The sequence below is a fragment of the Bos indicus genome, chromosome 22, assembly GCF_029378745.1.
Source record: "Bos indicus isolate NIAB-ARS_2022 breed Sahiwal x Tharparkar chromosome 22, NIAB-ARS_B.indTharparkar_mat_pri_1.0, whole genome shotgun sequence".
In the NCBI taxonomy this organism is placed as follows: Eukaryota; Metazoa; Chordata; class Mammalia; order Artiodactyla; family Bovidae; genus Bos; species Bos indicus.
This window is the reverse complement of record NC_091781.1, coordinates 33,364,018-33,378,560: the sequence shown is the minus strand read 5'-3', so window position 1 is coordinate 33,378,560 and position 14,543 is coordinate 33,364,018. Positions and strand designations below refer to the sequence as shown.

The 14,543-nt window shown below is 39.1% G+C and overlaps 1 protein-coding gene and 1 long non-coding RNA gene across 3 annotated transcripts in view; one reads left to right on the top strand and one right to left on the bottom strand.

Moving 5' to 3' along the window:
- Positions 1–7,920, bottom strand: part of LOC139178600 (uncharacterized) — a 55,640-nt gene extending 47,720 nt beyond the window's left edge. The window contains exon 1 of the long non-coding RNA XR_011562984.1: positions 7,814–7,920. This is a non-coding gene — a long non-coding RNA (uncharacterized lncRNA). The remainder of the gene's footprint in view (positions 1–7,813) is intronic.
- Positions 4,770–14,543, top strand: part of TAFA1 (TAFA chemokine like family member 1) — a 510,409-nt gene continuing 500,635 nt past the window's right edge. Inside the window, exons 1-2 of one of the 2 annotated variants that reach the window (XM_070776336.1) lie at positions 4,770–5,241; positions 7,177–7,297. In XM_070776336.1, the coding sequence (XP_070632437.1) occupies positions 7,180–7,297 (118 nt within the window). In that variant the 5' untranslated portion in view covers positions 4,770–5,241; positions 7,177–7,179. The remainder of the gene's footprint in view (positions 5,242–7,176; positions 7,298–14,543) is intronic. The other variant, XM_019984204.2, reaches the window with a different exon arrangement.

Sequence of the window (14,543 nt, the reverse complement as noted above, 5' to 3'; positions counted from 1 at the left end):
CATGTCCGACTCTTTCCGACCCCATGGACTGCAGCCCACCAGGCTCCTCTGTCCATGGGATTTTCTAGGCAGGAGTACTGGAGTGGGGTGCCATTGCCTTCTCCATGTATCTGATATGGGGCACATATTAGGACACCAGGGTAGACAGAAAAATTTTAAGTGAGTTCCAGACAAAACATGATGTAACACAAATAATTTATGCAGTTGTGTTACAGGAGAAAGATAGGGTAGCATTATTACTTAGCCAAGGGAAGAGGTATATTGTCTTCTCATAATCAGGGACTGAAAACAGACATTGTCAGCCAATTGATGGATAGCCCCAGTGACTACAGAAAAGAGAAACTGAGTTTCAGTGGTATAGAAAGCATCTAGATTAGAGATAATGACAATGATCCTCTCATCCATAACTTCATTTCCATTAGCCAATTGAAATGGAACAAGAAAAAAACAATAGAGTTGTGAAATCACAACCAAAATTGTTTTATTTCAGGAAATGCTTAGAACTCCTTTAAATGGCATACATCTAAACCACTTTCATTTGCATTGGACTGAAACTTGGCATCTTTCTCAGTCCAGATGTAATTTATTTAAATTCCTTTAGTTGTTTTTTAATTTAGAAATATGCATAGACATAAAATTTTGCATGTCTCAAATGTGTTTTTCCTGCACATTTGTGAATTCAAATTAGCCAAATTATTAAGTGGATTGTTCCTAAACTAAAGTGAAGATGGATTTTATTTCTAATGCCAAGAAATGAAAAGTGTGGTAATCAGGGAACTGAGGGATTTTCTGGTGGTACTTCGGGCCTGGATCCAGGATTTTACCCCTTCAATGCGTTTCCCAATTAACTTACTAACACAAAGTATATATGAATTTTTTGTATTTTAAAACTGTTTTTAATCATTTGAAGAGACAAAAGGTGAAGTCACACTCCACAGGATGCAGTTTTCCACCAGGAAATTCCCTTTGGACATTTCTGTTGCCCCCAGTTCTTCTCTTCCTGAGCTTCTAGAGAACCTCTGCATCTCTTTCTCTCTCTCTCTTTTTCTGCCCACCCCCACCATTTTTCCCCTTTCCAGGTTTCTGCCCTACTGGTTCCTCTATCCTCCATTCCTCTATCCCCATGCCTTTCATTATGCAGGGCAATATGCTAAACATTCTTGGCTATGTAAACATTTTGAGTTTTATCTTTTACCCTCAATTATTTTCATTGAGTCTTCTGAGTAAATGTGGCTTTTTCCATGGGGACATGTTCTAGTGAATATGATTTTCTCTCTTTTTTACATAAACAGATGTACATACACATAGATACTATATTTGAAATTATATTTTTAGGAGTTTGGCCCCACTGAGTAAGTATCTTAAAGTCCTGTAACTGGAAGGGCTGTAACAGTGGTGCAGTAGACCTTTGCTTTTTGCAATATCATACTTGTATAACTGAACCAGCCTCGCCATGGGCATGTGAATGTTCAGTTTATAACTCCTGGCTTATGAGAATCTGAAGGGATACTGGCTGCAATAATCAATGCTTTGGATTTACACTGCTCTGATCAAAAATCTCCAGTGGGTGTCTATACCATGGAGCTCTGTGAAGACATGAACTGGGCCTGATATATAATTCTGCTATAGCTTAGGGAAGTAAATGGAACATAATTCAAGTAATACATGATTGATATAGGTTAAATATCAGTCAGGACAGACTAGGTTATATTGCAGTAACAAATAGCCCCCAAATCTCAATTGCTTAAAGAACAGAATATTTCTTATTTACTATCTACATCTGTTGTGAGTGGCAAGGTGAAGATGAGGACCTCTGCTCTTTTCAGTCTCTCAAGGATCCAGGAAGATAGTCTCTGTTCCAGAGGCAAAGAGTGATCTGAAAAGTGTTGCTTCAACAGTCCTTCAGCCTCAAAGAGATACCATTAGTCTGGTTGACACCTCATTGGCCAAAACATTATGGCCCATCCAACAAGAAAGTGATCAGGTGATGAAGTCCTGTGATGGCCAAAGGTGGAAAGGCTCAACTTCTTTGAAAGGCATGAGAATAACTTTGCTTTGTGTTGGGAGAATGGACTAAATTGCCTTAAGTGTCAATATCTGTTGATGCTTATATTATTAGGGAAAATGATCATTGGCAGCAATACAATGGACAGGGTATTTAGAAAAGAAAATGGAGCTAGTCTGACATTCTTGTTCCATCATATGCAAATATAGAAGCCACTTAAGACTGAAAGAGAAAGTCATTATTCCAGTCTTTTTAAAAAATTCTAACAATGCCTATCTGAGTGCCTTGAACATAATCCATTAGTATGTAAGTTTATTAAACTAAATCATAGAAAAGAAATGATGTTGAACCTTAGTTTAATCCCTAGAAATGAAAAATATAATGTGCAGCCTTCAAAATGGTAGCCTTTATTAGCAAATGTGAAAAGTAAAAGTTGCTGAGTCATGTCCAACTCTTTGTGACTCCCTTGGACTTCTCCAGGCCAGAATACTGGAGTGGGTAGTCTTTCCCTTCTCCAGGGGATCGTCCCAACCTAGGAATTGAACCCAGGTCTCTGGCATTGCAGGCAGATTCTTTACCAGCTGAGCCACAAGGGAAGCCCTTTCCTTCTAATTTTTAATGCATTATCATAGCAAGGGCTTCCCAGGTGGCGCCAGTGGTGAAGAACATGCCTGCCAAGGGAGGAGACATAAGAGATGTGGGTTTGATCCCTGGGTTGAGAAGAGTCCATGGAGGAGGGTATGGGAACCCATTCTAGCATTCTTGCCTAGAGAATCCCAAGAACAGAGGAGCCTCATGGGCCACAGTCCATAAGGCTGCAAAGAGTCAGACAGGCATACACTAGCATAGCAAAAACAAAATAAAAAACCATGAGGTAAAGACTGTCTTTCATATGTCTATACTTCAAATGCCTGGAATATATAATAATTTTTAAAGACTGTATTAATTGTAAAGAAATAAGAAAATATAATGGCTAATTTTGGAGGGTAGGTTTTTTGTTTTTTTTTTCTATGAAATATTTAATCCTAGTGTTTAGAAGATGGGCTCTTGACCCAGATCATTGGGGTCTGCTCTATCACTTAGCAGCTATAATACCTTGAGTAAGTTTCTTAATCTCCCTATTCACCCTCTGGGTCCCCATTCATGAAATGAGACAATAGTAATGATACTTATCTTATGGGGTTGGTAAAAAGGATTAAATTACACCTTATAAGCAACATACTTTGGAGTAGCATCAGCACATGGTGAGAGTTTAAATACACCTTACCTACTGCTACTGTGGGCTTCCCTGGTGATTCAGCAATAAAGAATCTGCCTGCCAAGGCAGGAGATGCAGGTCTGATCCCTGAGTCAGGAAGATCCTCCAGAGAAGAAAATGTCAACCCATTCTTATATTCTTACCTGGAAAACTTCATGAACAGAGGAACTTGGTGAGCTGCAATCCAAGGAGTCGCAGAAGAGTCAGACATGATTTAGAGACCAAACAACAACTGCTACTGTAGTTTTAATCACTTTTGTCTTGAGATTGAATGGTGTGAGCTTACTATATATATTCACCAACTCAACAATAATGAAGCATAGAAATGAAATACACAATCGCACCTAGAACTTTGGCACTCAACTTATTTTCACTCTAAGGTTTGTATTTACTGTTATCTTGAAATTTGTTTAATGATGAGCTTTAATAAACAGTTGTTAGGGTCCAAAGAGCTATTCTGTGCAGGACCAGGGATGAGGATTGATGTGTTTGAAGGGTGTCTCAGTGTCTCACTCTGTGTAAACGGAGAGAGAGAGGGATAGCTTCTGAAGATGCACTGCAACATCAAACTTTCTTTATAATGACTGTGAAAGCCCAGAGAGTACTAGGAGGCACTTGAAGAGGTTGTTGAAGCCAGAATATTATAAGAACTACCTTAATTTTGAAAATAAAAAAGAAAGCAAGAAAGACTAGACAGTATGATGTATGACAGTGGCAGTCACATCAGTGTTACTTTCCCACTTGTCCCCAAGCACCTAACACATAGTAGGTGCTTTATAAGTGGATAACTGATTGACTTATTTGAGTGAATCATTGTCAATGTAATCTTTAAGTGAAAACTAGGTCACTTCATAGGTACCATCATATTTATATTTCCAAAGAAGAAAGTGTCTAAACCCTAGCACTGGAAACAAAATGCTGAACTTCTGAGTGTTTCCTCTTCCCACCCCAGCATATTATTTGAAGGAAATTTTTATAAAATGTCCTGAGCATATTTCTTTGTCAAAACCCACTCTTCGATGCTGAAAATGATATATTTCTATGTATTCAACATGTTAAAAAAAAAAAACTCAGAAGGTTTGTTTTAGGCTTACTCCTATAAACATCTATACTGTAGTCTAGCTAGATCACGTTCCCACATTTAGCTGCTGAAATAATTGACAGACTTAAATTTGTATAAACTCAACAATATTTCAGGTTAACTTACTGGTTAAAAGAACCTTAAGAGGTAAGAAATGGCTTACATTTTTCACTTTCCCATTTGCCGTTAGAAATCTAACACCCATTAACACTATCAGTATTTTGCAGAATGCTTTTTTCTTTTGTTTATCCTTCCCTCTTTCTTCTTTTGGTAAATGAACAGTATCAGTAAAATCTCTAAGAGAAAGTACTGGGCAATACAGTGTTAAAGTGCTGCTTGAGTTGTTCAATAGTTAGTGGGCAGGTATTACAATTCACTGTAGCTGTAATAGAGGGTAATGTCACTTTAAGACATGTGATACTTTACAGAGGAGGGATGTATTGAAAGAGACTTGCTACTTACAGCGCCGTATAGCAGCCCTGCTCCTACATTTTGCTGCCTTACTCTGCCCTGAATGCTCTGGAGTGGGGATGGTCCGTCATTAACTTAAACTGATTCTCATCAGGAAACTGCACATTATCTCACCATCATTTCAAAGGTCTCGTCTGGCAGAGGTGACGCCAGGAGATGATTTAAAGGTGAAAATGACAAGGTTTCCAGCCCTCAAACCTTGGTTCCTTTTCTGACAATACAGTCTGAATGAACCCAATGTCTTCTTTACTGTGGAAGTAGCATCGGAAGAGAAAAACATATATACATTTTTAATCCTGATAAAGAAGATTATTGGGAAGCTCTTTTTAAAAAAATCTTCAATTGTGGCACAGATGGATTTTAGAAAGTGTTAGAGCTTTCCAATGAACACTAATAGAGTACTCTGCTCTTGGCTGGATTTTTCAGGTAAGAAGCCTCTTTAAGGATTTAAGATTCAGAAAGCAGATTTGAAATCTATTTAGTCAGGTCTAGAGACCTATGTAAAGCTGAATGCATTATTTTTGGGGGAAACACTTATTAACATAGAGATCACCTCTTGCTAAGAGAGTTAGCAAAGAGAGCTATTTGCAGGAGCCTTGGAAGTAATGTTAAGAATTAAAGAAAGTTAAATGAAAAAAATAAAATAAAAAGAAGGAAAATATTGCAAACGTCAAACCACAGCAATTTTGAGTACTAAGATTTATATGGGTGAAGAAGAGAAAGCAGTCATTGAAAAACTGTTAAGTTTTTATCCTGGTAGGGTTTTTTTCAAGTTTAGATGAATTCCTAGTACATTTTAACTGAAATTCACAGTCATTGCATGCCACCATCCGCTCTATTTTGTCTTTCTATAATTTGCAGGCACCCAGATGCATTCATTTCAGAATTCATAGGAGGGGTGTTGCTCTTATCTGAAGAGAATGCATCTATGGTACACTGATAGTTCTGAAGACAATGAGGCTAAATCTGTTGTACACAAAAGTAAACAGTGGGCTGTGAAACTAATTATAAAGTGAATGGTCCATGTGAATCACAGACCAGGGCATGAAAGGCATCACGCTGTTGAACCTAATGTTTTCCTACTTTGCACTTAATTATGGTTGTCACCATTTGTCTATTATAATTTAAAAACCCTTCTTAAAGGCTAAGTCTCTCTCTCCTAAAACCCACAAATTATCTTGTATTATGTCTGTATACACACACACACACACACACACACACACACAGGTATAATGTATATAGTTTGCTTGCTGAACATCACAGCTTTTGAAAGAGGGCCAATTTTCATGAATAAAGAAGCCACACTGGGAGGTCACTAGGAGGTTTTAAATGTAGAGTTTAAATACTTGAAGTATATGATTTGACAATGGAAAGATGAAAAACAGAAAGAAACAATCTTGGGTCCAAAGCTCTAAGAGAAAAGCATACACTTAACTGGATTCTTATATAGAAAATGCTTCCGTATCACTGGCTGAATAAGGACGATGCTTCAAGTTTGATTAATTTGGCAAATATGAAACGCAGCATAAGGTGTTGTTTGAGAAATTGGACAATATGTAGCGCGGTTGAGCTTTTGTACCTCCTAAGATTCTCATAGGTGCTGAGAAGACTGTCAAAGTTTCAGCGCCTGAGAAAAGGTGGATGTTCGTCCATAAATACATACACCACCTGTATATGCATATTCATCAACACTCAACAAATGCCACAATAAGATCTTAGGAGGCAAAGCAATATTGTAAATTATGGTTTGCTTTAGGAGAGATGCATAGATCTTAGATCTTGTATCTGAAACTCATTTGGCTGAAGACAAATCCTTCTGATTTTAAGTCCAGCCCCAAACACCAGTTCTTTCAGGAGATTACAACATGCCTCTGAGAAATGATTTCTTAGTTTAGAAGACAGCACTGGAATTAAAAATTCATGACTGTAGAATTAAAAAAAAAAAAAGAATCCACTCTTTCCTTCCAGGCTTATGTCAGACTTGCAATGAAGTTAGAATGAACAGGAGCATGCAGCCTTTCAATGCCTGGAATAACTATAGCTTAAAGATAATTGTGTAAAACAGGATATTTAGTCAGGGTATAGTGTTTCAAACTGCCTAACAGTCAAAAACTTTATTTCTGTATTTCAGCTATCCTAAGAGTTTGGTTTTGCAGAATTTCAAAAATGGATTCATGATCTCGTGGAGAGTGATTTCTCTCAATCCCACTTCATGCCATGACCTCTGCCAGGTCATTAATTATAGCCAGCAAAGTAGCAAAGGGACATGACGTCTGAGACCCCCCTTCTTTCATCAGTGGGACTGACAGAGCTGGGGGCTCAAAGCCGGGGGTAATTCTTCCTTTCTAATGTTCTCTTTAGAGAATGGCAATGGTCTCTGCGATGTCCTGGGTCCTGTATTTGTGGATAAGTGCTTGCGCGGTGCTGCTCTGCCATGGATCCCTTCAGCACACTTTCCAGCAGCATCACCTGCACCGACCAGGTAAGTCGGAGGCTGGCTCCACAGTAGCCTCCAGTCTCCAGCCTCACTGTGGTCTTCTAACAGATGGTTGAAGGCAAGTGACAGAAAGTGCTACAGTGTGGGCAGCTTGCCTCGGAATTCCAAGACTTACTGTTGGCTGGATGCTACGGGGAGTGTGGGGGATACTAAAATGCCATGGATGTATTTCCAATAAATGTTTAGAAAATGTGATTCTGTCTAGGAGTCCCACCATCCCTTGGTGCATAAAGTAGAAGTCTTTTGTTTGTGGATACCTTGGCCAATAGTGAAATATTCTGCAAAAAGTGGGATAACTTTCAAGACTTGAAAAATTTTTAAAGAGCCAAAATACAATATTTGCAATCGAGAAATGTGTCCATGGTCCTGGGCTGCATTTGTCTGAAGCATAGATACCATAATTTTGGTGTGTATGTGGCTAAGGATTTTGTGCGCATGTTAGTGCCAAAATTAACTTTGGAAGTAGTTTGTCAACGAAAAAGAAATTAAACAGCAACTTACTATTTCTTGTCTGGTTTGTCTCCTCTCTTTTCTCCCCTCCTTCACTTTCTGTTCTTCCGGTATGCTTGGTGCCTTTTTTTTTTTTTTCCTATCTCTTTTGGCAGTATCGGGGACAAGTTCTCTCTAGCGTGACTCCCCACCCCCCCCCACTGCCCCGCCCCATCGAATTTTAAGTTGCAGATGCATTTTACTTTCTTCGTTTTTCTTTGCAGAGTATATTTCTCACCCTTCCATGGTCTCACTCTTCAATCTGTATTTTTCTCTCCTTTGCCGCTCCAGCTTTCTCATTACTATTCCCTCAGCTCGACTGTCCTCACCCATCCTGGTTCTCGGAAAGGTTGCCTTCCATTTTCTGCTTAGCTTCAGCCCTTGCACTTATTCCTCCACCTTCAGCGCACCCCTTCCCCTCCCCCACCCCCCATCCGATAGCCAGGTCCGGGCTCTGGGGACCAGTTGCGCGCTCAAGCTCCGGATCCTTAGTTCTCTAGCGCTGCCAGCTTTCCACACACACTCCTTTCCTTCCAAATCCCCTCTCTGGCTTTCTCCCATCCGCCCGGCTTCCTGCAGCTGCGTGGTCCAGCGTCTATGCCTTTGCCTTTCCCTGCCTCGCAGCCGGCCTGGGCACCCATCCTGGGCTCTTCGACACTCTCTTCCAGCAACGCCTCCCAGGGCGCTGCTTGCTGCTTTCCTGGGCTCTGCTTCCTGGCTGGGGGCGGGATCGAAAGAGCGCTGCTGCCGCCCAGGTTCTCCCGTGCCGGCTGCGGGCGAGCGCACCAGCCAGCTGAATGCTGCAACTTGGGCCGCCCCGAGAGCAGGGGTTTGGCGGGGCCTTAGCTTGGGGCAGAGGCCCAGGGTTGCCTCTGGGCTCCAGTTGCCCTTTCTCCACTCCCTGGGTCTGGGAGGAATGGCGAGGGGGCGTTGGTGCCCCTGCAGGTGGGTATGGAAACGGCTTTGCGGATGCTGCGCGCTGGTATTTCTGCTCCGCGTGTATTCTGAGACTGGATCTATCACTGCCAGAGTCCGAGGCATCAGTGCGGAGTTGGAGCAAAAACAAACGTGGGTCTTGGAATCCCCAGTTTACCTCCAATCAGTAGATGGCCAATCTGTTCTGGCAAAAAAACGTCTTTGAGTTGTTACATAGTCATACAAATAACGTGAGAAATTTCTAGTCATGATAATACTTAACGATAAGCATGCATAACAGAAACAGTTAATGTGAGTGTTTTAGACAGGATCTGAAGGTTAATTCACGTTGCTTGGCTTAATTCTTATTCAGGTAGGTGTGATTCCCCACCGTGTTGCTCAGGCGACTGAAGTTCTGAGGGTCTGGGTGACTTAAGTTCATACAGCTAATATCTGTCATTGGAGACTTCAGTCTGATTTCATCTCCAGAGCCTGTTTCCCAAAGAGGAAATAATGCCTCAAAGTGCAGAGAACAATCTTGCCATGTAGCCTTTTTGAAGCTTTATGAGAACCTTCATATAATTCAAGAAAACTTTCCAGTTATGTCAATAAACGGACTCATTTGAAGTGCATTCTGAAAGGTGTCTATGGCAGAACTGGTGACGGGTGGCTTGTGGGGATGACAGAACTCAGGCCAGACCATCAGTACGCGTGCATGTGCGTGTGTGTGCACGCGTGTGTGTAAGTGCTCACAGTGCTCTCAGTCATGTCTGAGTCTTTGCATCTGTCACTGAACATTAGTGATATGACCCTGGGCAAGTCACTTTTCTTCTCTGGGCCCAATTTCTCATTTAGGGGTATTGTGGGGAGTGTAAATAAACTAATCTTCAGAAAAGTAGTTTATAAACTGTAAAACTCTTCAGAAATATCAGGGATTACTGACATCCTGGGGTTTCCCTGGTGGCTCAGATGGTAAAGAATCCACCTGCAATGTAGGAGACCAGGGTTGGACTCATGAGTGGGGAAGATACCCTGGAGAAGAGAATGGGTACCCATTCCAGTATTCTCGCCTGGAGAATTTCATGGGCAGAGGGCCTGGCGGGCTGCGGTCAGTGAGGTCACAAAGAGTCAGACAAGACTGAGCAACTAACACATTTTCACCACTTCATACACTACAAATGTGCATGTCATAGATGTTGAATTAGTGACATCTTGCTGTTCACACAGCTCATTATCCTTACTGGTAACAATATTGCTTTTACTCTTGCTGTTAGTTTTAACTATGTGATACCTGGCTAGAATATACTTCCAAATTCCACCTGTCTTATTTTGTGCCCTATGCATACAGTCAAGAAATATGGCACAGTTTGCAATGAGTTTTCACATAGACTGTCTCTCAATTAATTGATTAATATATTAGATTTTTTGGGAGTGAAGGGTTGTGGCTATGTAACAAGTAATGTTATGTCTTTGTGGAGCTTGTTATCAAAATACAATAATTTTAAACCTGGAAACACATCATAGGTTCTCTCTGCAATTAAACTCAGTATTTTTTTTTCATTGTTTACTCTTAGTAATTGCTTATTATCATCAGTTCATGGTTCATCTGTACCTCGAATACTCCAAGAAACTGCAGCACTGAAGCCAATTTCAATCCCAAGTACTTATACATTTGAGACCTATTTCAGATTCATTGATGAAATGAAGAAACTATAAATACTCTCTTCTAGATGCAGAAAGATGAAAATAATATTAAACTAAAGTCCAATGTTTCTATGTATTAGGTTTATTCAACTTTCTTGGGTTTTCAACAATAGCTGCAAAGATTAAAGTCATAGATCTTGGACACAGCAATATTATACATTATTTCAGTGAGAAATACAATCTCCTTTAATGCAATCTTCGGTCTTGATTTTAAGGGAAAATGTATGCTTCCTGTGATGAGAGTTGTGATGTTTCCCTTCATGGGTCTTAAATCTTCAGGGACACTAATGAAATGTGTATGAAAACAAGAGAGAAATCAGGGCCAGTTATCTGTGACAATTCCCTCCTTCAATGAGCAAATAAATAAATAAATAGCTGGATAAATGAGCAAAAAGGAAAAACATAATCTCATTTTCTCAAATCGGTTAAAACAAGTGACATGATGAGAAAAAATGAGACACCAGCAGACCCTGAGCTTTGCCACATTTGCCTAAGCTTGAAAAATCGCCTCTTTCATAAAGTAGGAGCTGGCAGACACCATGTGCATATCAAGTGTCTGGGAAATGTGAAAAATGACACATCTTTCACTCACAGCCCTGGATGGAGTGAAGGCTTTACAGTTGCCTCCTCACCTGTTTAAGAATGTCTGGGCCCCCTCTCTCCAGGCTCTTATAGGCAGCTTCACCATCATCCCCTACACTGTAAGATGGATAGTGCTCTGATCCCAAGCAGCCAATCTCAGTCTCTCAAGAAATAATCCACTCCACTGACAGATGAGTGAAACTGGATGTTCCCCTCATTCAAACTATGCCGTACCTGGATGGCACCAGCCAGCCGGAGTCCTTTAGGGAAATGGTTAGAGATTTGGGCCAATTTCTGCTGTCAGCACATAGTATTAGGACCTTGTTTCTGTGAGGTTGTGAATTTGTGATCTGTCTTTTCAATGCTGTTTCTACACAAACAGAATGAGAATATGTTAACTAGAAAACGGACTGAGTTTAATGTATTCCCCTGCATTCCCAAAGTGCTTCCTATTTTTCATATTTATAGTATTAGGAATGCACCATTTGTTTTCAGTGACTCACTAGTTAAGGAAGATTAAAACAGTCAATCAAATGAAAGTGAATTTTAAAATTACACAAATAAGTAAAATGTGCTATAGATTAACAGATTGGTAATATCAATAATTTAATATTTGGCTAAATCAAGTTTTTTTATTTTGGGAATGATGTAGGAAATTAGTGTAATAACTTGAAGAATACTCATGCCTTTTTAAAAAATATGTACAGTAAAGCTAGAAGAAGGACATTTAATTTAAAAAAGGCAGACTGAACAATGAAAACTCAGAGTGGTATTCCATTGTTCCCAGAAGTTAAAATAGACAGCTTCAACTCTTTATAATCACCAGTTATTATGTGACAGGTAAAAAAAGATGAGTGGTTTGCTAAACGTAACTTTCTTATACAGGATTATTTTTTCCCCTTATGGGTATAAGATTATGACAGCAATTTTAATGGTTACTTAATTTCAAGGGTGAGAGTACATGTGTATGGGTGTTAGGGGTTGTCCTTGAAACTTAATAAAATATGGATGATTTCACAATACTTTAGTGAGAAAAGATCTTTGGGATTCTTTAGCAATTTAAAATTATAAAGATAAATTACATGAGACAAGAAGTTGTAAATGCCTTATGAATCATTTATTCTCTCGTCACTGCTATTTTATTGACAAGGGTGTATGGAAGTATAAAAAGATGACACTGAATAGAATTGTCTGTGTAACTTATACTTGGTTTGATTTAAAGCTTTATAAAGCAAACTGTACTTAGAGGTATTTGTGACTTAATTATTACATAGTGAACATCACCATCCATTTTAAAGTGAGTGTTTTTGTGAAGATTGGAAAGCATCCTTGTATACCTTATACTTATTTTTCCCTTACTGTTATATATTACTTTATTGAAAGCTGCTCAGGGAATATGTATTAGAATACCAAGTTTCCTTACAATAAAGGGTTGTTTTACAATTGTAGTATAAAAGAAATAGTGAAAACAAGAGTGGTTGTATATTGAATTTTTAGAATGTGTACCAATTCTAGATTGCTAAGTGTAGTGAATTGGCCTAAGGATTGGAGCAGACAGGTTGTTATTTGGTGTAACTGGTGCTGGTGATAATCCGTCGATCATGTGATTGATGATATTGACCTCATCCTAGAGTCAAAGTGCAGGCATGAGCATTTGATGGTGGCTCAGATGATAAAGAATCCACCTGCAATGCAGGAGACCCGGGTTCAATCCCTGGGTCAGGAAGATTCCCTGGAGGAGGGAATGGCTTCCTACTCCAGTATTCTTGCTTGGAGAATTCCATGGACAGAGGAGCCTAACAGGTAATATATAGTCCATGGGGTCGCAAAGAGTCGGACATGACTGAGTGACTAAAACTTTCACTTTCACACTTTCTTTTCAAAATCAAAATCAGGTAAAGATGCAAATAAAAATTTTCTGACATCCCTGTGAATTTATAAAAGAATTACTACAATGCAGTCTAAGTACTGTTACTTATGACCGCCTATGGCCTCAGTTTTATACAACAGTGCAAACAGATATTTAGAACTGGCATTAATGAATAGTAGTCTTAGTTGTTCATCTCTTTAAAGTTCATTTAAAATGAAAATTGCTTTTTCAAATCTTCTAATTTTGAACTCTGTGTAAAAATTCAAAGCTTGGGTATAAAAATTGGTACATCATTAAAACAACAACAACAATCTGCAGTGTTTTCCAAAATGTAAAATGTGAAAGTCCTGACACAATTCCATTTCTAGATGCTTATACTAAGAAAATGATTGGACACGTTTAAAAAGATGTATGTTTAAGGTTTAGTCACTGAAACAGTAATTTTGATGGCAAAAAATTAAAGGAAGTTTCCATCTCTATCAAAAAGGATGTGCGTGCATGCTTAGTCACCTCAGTCATGTCTGACTCTTTGTAACCCCATGGACCATAGCCTGCCAGGCTCCTCTGTCCATAGGAGCAAAATAGTTTGGAGAAAATATTTATTTGTACATGCATAAAAAATATCAGAAAAGATAAAAACATTCCTTATACACTGTTAGTTAAACCTGATGGGAGGATTGGATTGACGTGGCTTTTTATTTCCTTTAATTTTGAAAAATTTTCAAATTCATTTCTAGGATGGGTATGTAATGATCTTTAATGAAAAGCTTAAAATCTTAGCTATAGAGAATTCAATGATTAATTTAAAAATGCATCCATGTTCCTTCCCAGTTTAAGGAAAAAGAAGCAAATGTAGGTTGCAAAAGTATCATTAGGCCCTTTTCCTTCTAAGAGCCTTAATCCAATAAAATATTCAGATTAGCATTTCCCAATTCAAAAACACTGTCCCCTCAAGATGCTCTTTGGAGAAAAACTATTAACTGCTGAGGAAACACTCACTGTACGATGTGTCTTTCTCTTGGAGATTTGCAGTGTGTGTGAGTGTATGAAAGTTCTGAAAAGGTTTGCAGATGGGAGTCCTGATTGTGTTTAAAATTTTCCAAAATTTTTTTTTTTTTTAATTTGGAAAACACCTACAGTGCCTAGTCATATCACATGCATTGAGACGCATAGGCCTAGATAATCCCGGAATCATGTAACATTCATCTTTTTATCTTTCATTTCTAGTAAGGAACCTGGCATATAGTAGGTACTCAGAAAATATATGTTAGATTATTAAAGAAGAAGGAATGACTGTTCTGGTGGAATCAAACACTCCTTCATTTTTTCCTACTTATGTGTGAGTGTTTGTGTGTATGTGGCTGGGTACATCTGTGTCTATATGTGTGTTTGTAATGGAGAGTGGTATAAACACTAAATTGTCACTGTAACATATGCATGTGTGTGTGCGTATATCTGTGCAGTATCTTTGGGTAGATATTTGACTCTATTCAATATTTGACATTAATCAAAAGCCATGGCTCAGATGGTAAAGAATCTGCCTGCAATGCAGGACCAAGGTTCGATTCCTGGGTCTATCCCTTGAGAAGGGAATGGCTACCCACTCCAGTATTCTTGCCTGGAGAATTCCATGAACAGAGGGGCCTGATGTGCTACCAGTCCATGGAGTCA